Here is a 12,977-nt window from a genome sequence, read left to right as displayed (position 1 = left end):
AATTTAATTAAGACTACACTGTAACAACATCCCTCAGTGTCTAGCACAGGTACAGTGCCTTGCAAAAGTATACGGCCCCCTTGAACTTTGCGACCTTTTGCCACATTTCAGGCTTCAAACATAAAGATATAAAACTGTATTGTTTTGTGAAGAATCAACAACAAGTGGGACACAATAATGAAGTGGAACAACATTTATTGAATATTTCAAACTTTTTTAACAAATCAAAAACTGAAAAATTGGGCGTGCAAAATTATTCAGCCCCTTTACTTTCAGTGCAGCAAACTCTCTCCAGAAGTTCAGTGAGGATCTCTGAATGATCCAATGTTGACCTAAATGACTAATGATGATAAATACAATCCACCTGTGTGTAATCAAGTCTCCGTATAAATGCACCTGCACTGTGATAGTCTCAGAGGTCCGTTAAAAGCGCAGAGAGCATCATGAAGAACAAGGAACACACCAGGCAGGTCCGAGATACTGTTGTGAAGAAGTTTAAAGCCGGATTTGGATACAAAAATATTTCCCAAGCTTTAAACATCCCAAGGAGCACTGTGCAAGCGATAATATTGAAATGGAAGGAGTATCAGACCACTGCAAATCTACCAAGACCTGGCCGTCCCTCTAAACTTTCAGCTCATACAAGGAGAAGACTGATCAGAGATGCAGCCAAGAGGCCCATGATAACTCTGGATGAACTGCAGAGATCTACAGCTGAGGTGGGAGACTCTGTCCATAGGACAACAATCAGTCGTATATTGCACAAATCTGGCCTTTGTGGAAGAGTGGCAAGAAGAAAGCCATTTCTTAAAGATATCCATAAAAAGTGTTGTTTAAAGTTTGCCACAAGCCACCTGGGAGACACACCAAACATGTGGAAGAAGGTGCTCTGGTCAGATGAAACCAAAATTGAACTTTTTGGCAACAATGCAAAACGTTATGTTTGGCGTAAAAGCAACACAGCTCATCACCCTGAACACACCATCCCCACTGTCAAACATGGTGGTGGCAGCATCATGGTTTGGGCCTGCTTTTCTTCAGCAGGGACAGGGAAGATGGTTAAAATTGATGGGAAGATGGATGGAGCCAAATACAGGACCATTCTGGAAGAAAACCTGATGGAGTCTGCAAAAGACCTGAGACTGGGACGGAGATTTGTCTTCCAACAAGACAATGATCCAAAACATAAAGCAAAATCTACAATGGAATGGTTCAAAAATAAACATATCCAGGTGTTAGAATGGCCAAGTCAAAGTCCAGACCTGAATCCAATCGAGAATCTGTGGAAAGAACTGAAAACTGCTGTTCACAAATGCTCTCCATCCAACCTCACTGAGCTCGAGCTGTTTTGCAAGGAGGAATGGGAAAAAATTTCAGTCTCTCGATGTGCAAAACTGATAGAGACATACCCCAAGCGACTTACAGCTGTAATCGCAGCAAAAGGTGGCGCTACAAAGTATTAACTTAAGGGGGCTGAATAATTTTGCACGCCCAATTTTTCAGTTTTTGATTTGTTAAAAAAGTTTGAAATATCCAATAAATGTCGTTCCACTTCATGATTGTGTCCCACTTGTTGTTGATTCTTCACAAAAAATACAGTTTTATATCTTTATGTTTGAAGCCTGAAATGTGGCAAAAGGTCGCAAAGTTCAAGGGGGCCGAATACATTCGCAAGGCACTGTAAGTAGACTTTTACCATGGCTCTATTTTCCTTACAAAGACGTGTGCTGCTTGTTGTACCTGGCTGTGATTGCTGTCCCTTCCCCTTCTTCTTCTTCTTCTCCTGCTTGTCCTTGGTCATGGCCAGCTGCATCAGGCGGTTGGGGATTTGGTTCTGGCCCTCTGTGCTGCTCTGGGCCTTAGAGCTGGCGTTGGAGGAAGAGGACGAGAAGGGGTTCAGGTTCTTCCCTTTCCTCTTGGAGCCCATCCTGAGAAAGGGTTCTTTGGTGGCGGGGGAGGAGGACAGCTCTGCCTCCCCTCCACCAGGCTCTTTATCCAGAGAGGTGGAACTCTGGAACTTCATGGACTCCTCTGAGGTGGAGGAGGGCGTCCGCTGGGTCCTGTGTGCCTGCTCTGCCTACCGATCAAATCAAACACCACGCAACGAGAAAAATAGTTAGCTTTAGGATTAGAAGCTCAGGCTTGAGCCCAGGTGGAGGTTAGGGTAAGCAGTAAGTAAAGGGTTATTCTAAGGGCATCACTAAATAATGTATGTGTAGTCATTTGTGGTAAAATCGCTGTCACATAATAGCAGTTACGTCCTTTCTGGAGCGCAGTAGTATAAGGTGGCAGACGGAGAGCAATGAGCAGCACGGTGGGATTGCAGAACCAACTGTTCTAGCTCACCTCAGCCTTTTTCATCTGCTCCACCATCTCAGCCTCCCGCCGCAGGGTATCCCTGTCTCTGTCCAACTTCCTCTGGGCGTCCCTCAGCCTCTCCAGATCCCTCTGATACTCCTCCTTCCTCTTCTGCAGCTCCTGCCTCTCCTCCTCCAGCTGCCCGCGCCTCCTCAACGTCTCCTCGTCCTGCTCTTTCACCTGCGCCTCCCTGTCGCTCAGCCCCGACTCCCTCACCTCCCACTCCCTCTCCCTCCTCCTCCTCTCGTCGGCGTGGGCCGCCTGCTGACGCTGCAGGTTGGCAACCTCCTGCCTCTGCTTTTCTAGGCTGCGCTGCTTCTCCTGCTCGATCAGGGAGTTGGGCCGCGAGGAGGAGGAGGACAGGGAGGAGGTGGAGGAGTGGCGGGAGGCTGGCCGCTCAGCCAGAGCATGACGCTGGTCCTCGATGAAGGTGTCCTGCTGAACCACCACTGCCTGCAGAGCACACACAGATGTAAACAGTTTTATCCCCTATACTAATGGATCGCGTGCGTGTCTGTGTGCCTGGTTAGCAGCTCTTTGTGGTCTAACCAGAGAGGAGATGTGAGGAAGAGTGTCCGTACCTGCAGCGTGTTGAGGAGATCATGGAGATATGTGACACTGTGGAGGACCTGCTATTAGTCAGGAAGAGAGATGATAAAACACGTCACTTCTGCATTTGGTTACACAGTAGGTACACATACAATAAAATCCTTCCTATGAAATAACCTACTGCATAGCGCTGTCCAGCAGAGACTAGAGAGGCGTGGGAGCAAGCAGTAATTCCTCTCTCACACAGCCAGTTAGTCAGTCAGGGATGTACAGTATGCTGGTAGTGTAACATAGCGTGGGAGTCAGACCTACCTCACTGTTCCTCTTGAGCAGCAGCAATAGGTTGTTGTTGCCCCCCTGTGGATGAAGACAAGCACAGCTGCAGTTAGTTACTGAGATATTAAGGAGCTACTGAGGCGAGGGGCCACGTTAATCACCTCCTCGGAGGAAGAGCTTGATCCCACCTGCCTGCCGGAGAGGCCTGGGCCTGTGCAGAGGAGATTACAGGCGTTCAAAGCACAGGGCTGCTCCCACACAGCCCGGCCCAGGGGCATCACCTAGCCTAATGGAGCCTTAACGATATGGACTTCCTCAGCTTAGCTCAGACCTCAGTCCAGGGCCCAGGGCCGGGCTAATGTCTGTCTGTTAATGTCAGTGGTGGTGATGGGCAGAAGCATGCCTATTGAGAGACAGCTCAATTTAAATCCCTCCTGGTGGCATAGGTTAGGAGAGTTCCAAAGAATGTAAAGTTCATGCACAAAGTGCACTGTGTGTGCGTGGTGTGTGTGTGTGTATGTGTGTGGTGCGTGTGCATTGTGGTGGGTGTGTGTTGTGCGTGCATCCTTTACTGTGGCTCACTCACACACACACACCTCTGAGCTTAGTTGTAATTACCTTCTTCAACACACTGTCTGACTCAGTCCTCCGAAGGTCTAATGAGTCCTCCCCCTCTTCTTTCTCTCCGTCTGGAATGAAAAAGAGGACACCTTTAGCCCACAGCTACTGTTAACGACAGTCAGCTGCAGTACGACAGCCAGTCCATCAGGAGAGAGGGAGGTGTTCTTACTCTTGGAGATGTTCATCTGGTGGCTGTCGAAGCCTCCGAAGGTCTCAGCGCGACGAGGCAGACAAACCGGCCCCACACTACCCCCCGATGCATCCTGGGTACTGGACACCTGCTGCCCCACGGCCCCGCCTAGACTGCCATTCACCAGCACATGGAGAGTTTCCACTGAAACGAAACAAACAAACCACACCCGTGAAGATAGGTCCTGCGCTCTGGTGTAGAGGGCTACAGAGATCATTGCGGCGTGGTTTGCATTTTTCATGCTGAGGGCAGGCGGTCAGACAACTGCAGGATTAATACTTTGTTTTTTTGTTGCAGAATATTTGGAAACGATAGTCTTTCTGCCTTGTATGCGTTAGCCTACATATTGTATTAAAATAACATGTTTTTCACGTTATTCATACACTCTCAGAATTCGCTGCTTCGGGCGGTGCGGGATGAAAAGCGGTGGGAGCGGGCGGTGCGGGATGAAAAGCTGTGGGAGCGGGCGGTGCGGGATGAAAAGCAGTGGGAGCGGGCGTTTGCGGGATGAAAAGCAGTGGGAGCGGGCGGTGCGGGATGAAAAGCAGTGGGAGCGGGCGTTTGCGGGATGAAAAGCAGTGGGAGCGGGCGGTGCGGGATGAAAAGCTGTGGGAGCGGGCGGTGCGGGATGAAAAGCAGTGGGAGCGGGCGGTGCGGGATGAAAAGCAGTGGGAGCAGGCGTTGCGGGATGAAAAGCAGTGGGAGCGGGCGGTGCGGGATGAAAAGCTGTGGGAGCGGGCGGTGCGGGATGAAAAGCAGTGGGAGCGGGCGTTTGCGGGATGAAAAGCAGTGGGAGCGGGCGGTGCGGGATGAAAAGCAGTGGGAGCGGCGGGTGCGGGATGAAAAGCAGGAGGGAGCGGGCGGTGCGGGATGAAGAAATCAGGCCCGCGCAGACCTCTACTCTGGTGCTGTATTCTTGCAGTGCCGTGACATAAAATCATTCACAGTTGTGTGCTGTTTATCATTGCTATTTGCCAGGTCTTGTGACCATTGCCTGGTTACATGTACGCACACGCACACACATCGTACTGTACGATTTCAGTAAAGACTACTACACACACTACTCTATCAGCTGAAGCAACCCGGTCAGACCTACATAAACTGGCTTACTTAGGGAGGAGAAAAGGAGGAAAATATCAATATCTGGCCCATTACTCAACCTGCAGCATTAAAGCAATCCATTTGTTTTCTTTCTACACAGCTGAATCAGATTACACTTATGCATTGATTCCATCCCTGTCTGCAGAGGAAAAACAAGGATATAAATAACTATGACAAGTAACCATATATCACTCTGACTTAGGTCAAAAACGTGTTTTCAGCACTATTCTGTAATCTCTCTGCCCTGGTCTTTCAGCTGCTACTGGCATTATATTATATAAAGGGGATTTTCAGGTAATTTCCTGATTACTTCTGATTGGTTCTGTGTGTCTTCAGGGGAAAATCACTGGTTGGGCCATGTGACCAAGTAATTCAATAGGTCACCAGTGATTGGATAAAGGGTCACCTGTGTTGTGTGTGTGGTCTCTGGGCAGCCGACCGTCCACTCTTGACTCACCTTCCCTCAGGGCATCCTTCATGATGGGCTCTCCCTTGGTGACGTAGTCTGGGGTGGCTCTGAACAGCATCTTGGTCCTGATGGACTGGGCTGGGCTGGTCTCCTCTGCCGGGCCGCTGCCTCCCTCACACATGTCCCTGAACACCTTAACCTTCTCCTCCAACAGACACACGATCTGCTCGTCCTTCTTCCTCAGCAGCTCTAAGAGGAACAGACAGAGAGAGACCCTGGTTATTACCCGTCTATCGCGCCACTGACCACCGCTTTGGGACAAATGGATAGCAGAACAAAAGAGAACAGGTTTTACCTCTCATCTCCCGCGCTTTGGTCTCCAGCAGTCTCTTGTCTTCCTCCGTCTCACTGGGGATTCCCTCATCGTCATCCTTCTCTCTGTTCACATACACAACCAGTTATCAATCAAACCATTTACACTGCATGGGGAAAAAACTATGTAAAAAAAACATTTTTTTTGTAAACTAACACTCACGTCTTTACTTTTTTCTAGCACTGACTTTGCTTATAGCTTCTTTACTGAGGAGAAATGTACTTACAATGACTGTGATATGTGGTTGTCCCACCTAGCTATCGTAAGATGAACGCACTAAATGTAATTCACTCTGGATAAGAGCATCTGCTATATGACTAAAATGTCAACGTTAAATGTAGTGTCAAGCTAATATGCTCTATACTGTATCTGTGGATATACAATGTGTGTGACATATTCAATAATAATATAATTGCTGTGGTCTGAAGGGCTTCTCCCATTCAAGTATTTCTATATCCATGTGTGTTCCTGTCTAACTGACTCACATGGAGTGCATGGCGTCCTGTATGAGCTGCATCCAGGTGTTGCGTTCCTCCTTGGTGCTGGCCAATACCTCCACCATCTCTGGCTTCTCTATGCCTGCTGTGATCAGGAAGAGACCCCTCTCCTCGTTAGCCACCTCCCGCACAATCAGCTTCTGCAGGGAGATCACCGTCGAGCGCTGGTCCTGAGGGATGGGAGAGAGGGGGTGGAGGGGAAAGACAGGGGAGGAATGGAGGGAAGAGAGAGAGGGAAGGAGCGGGAGGAAGGAGCGGGAGGAAGGAGGTGAAAGGATGTTTAGACCAGAGTTCTATTGAAGGATGTATAGACCAGTGGGAGGTTTCTATGGAAGCTACTTTGGGGAAATGCAATGTTTAGCCCAAGGAAAAGGGAACTGAATGAAAACTCCAATCTCCACTGAACGATTTAAAAAACTGCAGGATAGCAAAATTCTGCCAAGAGTGTAACCATGCCAAAGTCATTAAAACGTGCATCTACCATACAATAGCCTTGTGTGCCAGTCTTACACAATATAGCTGGAAAAACATAGATACACCTGTATTGTAACAGCAGAACAAGCTAATCTTGCAGTAAACTAATACTTGTATTGTAAAAAAAAACATGTTTTTTTAATGAATTCTTAGAGGTAGGAATACTACAGCGTGTGGCACCATAGGGAACAATGTGCATAATACATAATGAATAACAAACATAACATACCAGTGAGGCAAAGACATATTTCTGGTCTTTCTCCTGGAGGAACACAAACACGTCAGACAGCAGCATGGCCTGGACATCTGTGGAAAAGAACAGAGTCGGGATCAGTGGAGGAGAGAAGGGGGGAGAGGGGGAGGGGAGGTAGAGCGATAAAAGAGAGGGAGAGAAGGGCACGAAAAATACAGATAGAGAGGAGAGGATGAGAAAGGGAGGAGATGGAGAAAGAGAAACGGATTGAGAGGATAGACAGGAGAGAGCAAGACAGAGAGGGAGACCGTGATAAATGAGGCTGGTGCCGTACCCTTTAGCCTGCCTGCAGAGTTCTTGAGCTGCAGTGGTCCGTCATGCAGCAGCCGCCTGCCTCGCACCAGGTCCTCCCGTGCAAACATCTGGCCGCTCTTCATCCTCTGAATGGACTTGCTGTCCGTACGACTGTACACCTCTTTTAACCGTTTCTTCTTGTCGTGTTCGTTCACCTTGCTGTCCACCGCATTTAGAATCTCCTTCACCAGCCTCAGAGCCTGGGTTATATCGTCATGGTCCTCCTCGTTCTCTGCACATGTCAAAGTCAGCATGTCACTTCAATACATATTGTACAGAGGTCAAGACTTCCCAACAATCTCCATCGCGGTTCTTTCTGCTAACAAGTGGCATTCAAAGCATAACGAATAACACTATATCACAATACTCAGTAGAGGTGCAATTATAAGTCTCACAGGAGGTGTCTCTCACCTTTTGTGTGCTGCAGTATCCTCTGTAGTAACACAGGGTACTTTGTTATTCGCTGTGTCACTAATAAGATGCACTCTGGGATGCCTAGTCTTCGGACGATTGTGCTGCTCATCTTTTTCTGAAAAACAAATTAAATAGAGATACTCATATAGTGCTTCATACAATGTCTTAATGATGACTTTAGCAGATGTCAATGTGAGGTTTTTAAAAAAATCACAACAGCGTGTTGGCACCCCCTGGTGGAGAGAGGGATTATTTTCCATACATTATAATGGTGAGACTAAGATGGGTAAACAAACATCATGCTGACACCATACCTTGATAAAGGCTTGGAAGCGTTTGTCTTTGGTGTGAAGCTCCTTGTAGAAGTTGACCGCCTCGTTGTGGCGGCTGCAGAATTTCCCATAGACTTTCTTCATGCGGTCGGCATTGGGACCCGAGAACTGAACACCACACAAGAAAATCCCGTGAGATTAATACCAACAAACCGATTAGCCTAATAATCAACATTTCCACAACATTCCCACAACATTTCCACAACGTCATCTAAACTCCCGAGTCCCCCCCACCCCCCATGCTGACCTGTGAGACAAGCACGTCTCCTATCTTGCGGATGAGGAAGCTACCGTCGTCCCGGCCCTCGATGGACGATTTCCGCTTGAGTTCCAGGAGGTGTGCGAAGAAGTGTGTGTGTAGTTCCAGGAGCTCGTCCAGCATGGGGAACACTCGCTCCACCACCTGGGTATCCAGTTGCACCTCCTTCTGCAGGCCCTTACTGTACACCTCAGACATGATCCTCAGCGTCCGCACGTGGTGCATCTCTGTCTGGACCAGCTCTGGAGAGGATATATGGTTAAAGATGAGGGGTTATAGAGTGAATTCCCAATGAACAGCACCCTACGATTGCGTTTGTACTGAGTAACCAATATCCTAACCCGCCACGCTGATGATATGATAACATCTCCAATCAATTGCGTGAACGAAAACAAAGTGTATCCCAGTGAGATGGCATGAGTGGTAGCGTGACAGTGTCCTCCTACCGTAGATGACGTCCTGTCTCTTGACCACCTCCTTCTTGAGCCCCTTCACATACTTCTTGTCCACAGTGAAGGTCCAGGAGTCCGCCTCCAGATCCTTGGACTCCGCCTCAAACTCCCCCATCAGCTGGCTGTCCATCATTTCAGTCCCTACGGCAACAGACAGGAGCACATGAGGGCTTGCTGTACGGTGTTCACCGTGAGCAGATGAGCACGCTCTTACACATACACGGTTCATTATTGAGCGAGGATCAATACGATGCATTAAAACATTGAAACAAAACAGCTGAAAACATCGGAAGCAATCTGAACATGTTGAATGTGTTTCACATTTGCTCACTCATTTGAAGCGAGCCCTTCAATGATGGGGGAACATGATTAGACAATACAGGCAATGATGGGGGAACATGATTAGACAATACAGGCTCTGTGACTTGGGGAACATGATTAGACAATACAGGCTCTGTGACTTGGGGAACATGATTAGACAATACAGGCTCTGTGACTAGGGGAACATGTTTAGACAATACAGGCTCTGTGACTTGGGGAACATGATTAGACAATACAGGCTCTGTGACTTGGGGAACATGATTAGACAATACAGGCTCTGTGACTTGGGGTCTCTCAGGGTAACTGACCTTCATCGGTGAGAGACTCAGTGGACTCGTTGACCTTGGAGATCTTGTGTAGTGAGTCTGTGGACTGGGACAGGTACTTCAGGCCCTTCAGAGGCATCTCGTCCATCAATGGCCTGCATGGACAGACAGACGGGGTGAGAGAGAAACAGAGTTAGTGAAGGAGGGGCTAAGAGAGTGAAAACATAAGTCCCTTACACACTCCAGCTGCACAATTGCAGTACAATGCATTAGACACGACACTTGTGATAGAACAGGTCCAGTAGTGTTAATGAGCGCGTCGGCATGAGAATGTACAAGCCGAGTATGTGAAGGGGGCGATGGTGAGCTGGTTGCTGGTTTAGTGGTGTTGTGTCTCACCCTGCGATGTTGCTGATGGAGATGCTCTTGGACAGGTTGCTGGAGAGGATGCTGGTATTCCTGCGAGGCACCACCGGCGCCACCATGACCATGGCCTGGTCGTCAGGGGGCAAGATGGCAGACCACGGACGCTCCCGAGACGCCGCCGACGTGGCTGATCACAGACACAGAAATGAGTATATATTATATTTCGTAGAGGTGTGGGTGCACATAAATGCACAGGCAGCCTACTGCACATGGTCACAAATGTACTGTACTTACAAATATACATGCAGTAGTTGAGAATACATACATGGAGTACTTGAGAATACATACATGCAGTACTTGAGAATCAGTGGAGGCTGCTGAAGGGAGGACGGCTCGTAATGGACTGAATGGAATGGTATCAAACACATGAAAACCACACGTTTGATACCGTTCCATTAACCACATTCCGGCCATTATTGTGAGCCGTCCTCCCCTCAGCAGCCAGATCACAGACATGGACACAGGTTTGATCAGAAAGACAGACATGGAATTAGTGGACAGAGAAGTATGTATTACATTTACTTCTCAACATGACTCCGGACACGGACGCAGAATCTACCACGGTCTGCTGCTTCTGCTGCTGAAAAACACAACGGAAATGCAGTATCACGTATTACGCTAAATCAATGCCAATAACAAGCCTGTACCCATTCATTCACACGTTAGACAGAGACTGATCAAATCAAATCGCATTGGTCACATGCGCATGTTTAGCAGATGTTATTGCGGGTGTAGCGAAATGCTTGTGTTTCTAGCTCCAACAGGGCAGGCACATTCTGTTCCTGTGTGTGTGTGAGTGAAGACGCATTGTAGATGTGAGTTGAGATGCATTACAGACAGAGCAGAGCCAAACGTTACCTTCATTTTGACCTGGACACACACAGGAAGACTGTCTCTGCAGCCCTTATGGACCTGTGCATTGCAGTCTGAAACGATCAGAAGAAAAACAACATTAGGACAAACAGTTGGTCAAACAATCGGTCAAACACTGCAGAAAAAGCCTCCACTCATCTCACAGGACAGAATACTGTGATTCTAATGTAAGTAGAAAAAATACAACCTTATAACTGCATCGCGTGACTCATACCAAGTCAACACAGCTTCGTTTCACCTGCATCGCGTGACTCATACCAAGTCAACACAGCTTTGTTTCACCTACATCGCGTGACTCATACCAAGTCAACACAGCTTCGTTTCACCTGCATCACGTGACTCATACCAAGTCAACACAGCTTTGTTTCACCTGCATCGCGTGACTCATACCAAGTCAACACAGCTTCGTTTCACCTGCATCGCGTGACTCATACCAAGTCAACACAGCTTTGTTTCACCTGCATCGCGTGACTCATACCAAGTCAACACAGCTTCGTTTCACCTGCATCGCGTGACCAATACCAAGTCAACACAGCTTTGTTTCACCTGCATCGCGTGACTCATACCAAGTCAACACAGCTTTGTTTCACCTGCATCGCGTGACTCATACCAAGTCAACACAGCTTCGTTTCACCTGCATCGCGTGACTCATACCAAGTCAACACAGCTTTGTTTCACCTGCATCGCGTGACTCATACCAAGTCAACACAGCTTTGTTTCACCTGCATCGCGTGACTCATACCAAGTCAACACAGCTTCGTTTCACCTGCATTGCGTGACTCATACCAAGTCAACACAACTTCGTTTCACCTGCATCGCGTGACTCATACCAAGTCAACACAGCTTTGTTTCACCTGCATCGCGTGACTCATACCAAGTCAACACAGCTTTGTTTCACCTGCATCACGTGACTCATACCAAGTCAACACAGCTTTGTTTCACCTGCATCACGTGACTCATACCAAGTCAACACAGCTTCGTTACACCTGCATCACGTGACTCATACCAAGTCAACACAGCTTTGTTTCACCTGCATCACGTGACTCATACCAAGTCAACACTGCTTCGTTTCACCTGCATCACGTGACCAATACCAAATCAACACAGCTTCGTTTCACCTGCATCACGTGACCAATACCAAATCAACACAGCTTCGTTTCACCTGCATCACGTGACTCATACCAAGTCAACAGAGCTTCGTTTCACCTGCATCACGTGACTCATACCAAGTCAACACAGCTTCGTTCACCTGCATCACGTGACTCATACCAAATTAACACAGCTTCGTTCACCTGCATCACGTGACTCATACCAAATCAACACAGCTTCGTTCACCTGCATCATGTGACTCATACCAAATCAACACAGCTTCGTTCACCTGCATCACGTGACTCATACCAAATCAACACAGCTTTGTATCACGTGACTCATACCAAATCAACACTGCTTCGTATCACGTGACTCATACCAAATCAACACAGCGTGGTTTCACTTGCATCACGTGACTGAATCATACCAAATCAACACTGCTTCTTTGAACCGCCCTAAACTATAGAAACAGGAAACTCTAATCTGAAAACGCTGAGAAAATGCAGGCGCCATCAAAAAACAGCTCATCTAACCACATAAAAGCAACACAATGACTAACAGAAGAATCCGGGATTAATGTGGAGTATGAAAAGGCCATTGAGTTCAAAGAGTTCCTCTGCACCTCCAGCCCATCCAACAAACACAACAACAACATTTCAGGGAGGGAACAGAAGGGAAGGAAGACAACAATGAACAGGCTGTTGCGCTCTCCCAGATGGAGGTTCTAAACAGTGAGAGGGGATTGTGTTGTGCAACAGGGTGTGTGCCCTTAAATTTTTCCGTGGCCAGCTTGTGGGAGTTGTTTTGATTGTGTGTCAAACACAGATCCTGACAGACTGAATCTCTCAAAGTTAAGCTGAGAGAACAGAGAGAGGAGGCAGGTGTCCATTAGAATAAACTCTATTTGTTTATATTTCAGACAAAACTCCCTCACTCTCCACAAAGCCCTATTTGACTTTCTAGCTAGGAGATAGAGGCGAGGATCAGTCACTGATCAAGGTACCTCTGAATAACTAGGTCAATTGTCAAAACTAAGGGCTTGTTTCAAATCTAGGTCCGTGCTCGTCAAACCCTATGTGGGCTGCAATGCTGTGAAACACTGCATGTCTAAAACTAAGTCACTTCTGAGAAATGTGCCACGTAAACCTAA

At 47.7% G+C, this 12,977-nt stretch overlaps 1 protein-coding gene across 12 annotated transcripts in view; it reads right to left on the bottom strand.

The window, feature by feature from the left end:
* LOC139370481 (A-kinase anchoring protein 13) overlaps nt 1–12,977 on the bottom strand; it is a 96,772-nt gene that overhangs the window by 2,765 nt on the left and 81,030 nt on the right. For 5 of the 12 annotated variants that reach the window (XM_071109985.1, XM_071110034.1, XM_071110026.1 and 2 more), the window contains 19 exons: nt 10,724–10,791; nt 10,382–10,445; nt 9,839–9,992; nt 9,482–9,594; nt 8,847–8,993; nt 8,389–8,642; nt 8,124–8,249; nt 7,807–7,924; nt 7,376–7,627; nt 7,078–7,154; nt 6,363–6,544; nt 5,860–5,942; nt 5,553–5,753; nt 3,974–4,138; nt 3,802–3,872; nt 3,220–3,264; nt 2,940–2,990; nt 2,347–2,811; nt 1,741–2,077 (listed from right to left, as the gene is read on the bottom strand). In XM_071109985.1, coding sequence (XP_070966086.1) covers nt 1,741–2,077; nt 2,347–2,811; nt 2,940–2,990; nt 3,220–3,264; nt 3,802–3,872; nt 3,974–4,138; nt 5,553–5,753; nt 5,860–5,942; nt 6,363–6,544; nt 7,078–7,154; nt 7,376–7,627; nt 7,807–7,924; nt 8,124–8,249; nt 8,389–8,642; nt 8,847–8,993; nt 9,482–9,594; nt 9,839–9,992; nt 10,382–10,445; nt 10,724–10,791 — 2,973 coding nt within the window. The remainder of the gene's footprint in view (nt 1–1,740; nt 2,078–2,346; nt 2,812–2,939; nt 2,991–3,219; nt 3,265–3,801; nt 3,873–3,973; nt 4,139–5,552; nt 5,754–5,859; nt 5,943–6,362; nt 6,545–7,077; nt 7,155–7,375; nt 7,628–7,806; nt 7,925–8,123; nt 8,250–8,388; nt 8,643–8,846; nt 8,994–9,481; nt 9,595–9,838; nt 9,993–10,381; nt 10,446–10,723; nt 10,792–12,977) is intronic. The other 7 variants (XM_071110043.1, XM_071110011.1, XM_071110079.1 and 4 more) reach the window with 4 other exon arrangements.

This window comes from Oncorhynchus clarkii, chromosome 2, assembly GCF_045791955.1.
Source record: "Oncorhynchus clarkii lewisi isolate Uvic-CL-2024 chromosome 2, UVic_Ocla_1.0, whole genome shotgun sequence".
Taxonomy (NCBI): domain Eukaryota; kingdom Metazoa; phylum Chordata; class Actinopteri; order Salmoniformes; family Salmonidae; genus Oncorhynchus; species Oncorhynchus clarkii.
The sequence above is the reverse complement of the archived record's forward strand: the minus strand, read 5'-3'. Positions and strand labels throughout refer to the sequence as shown.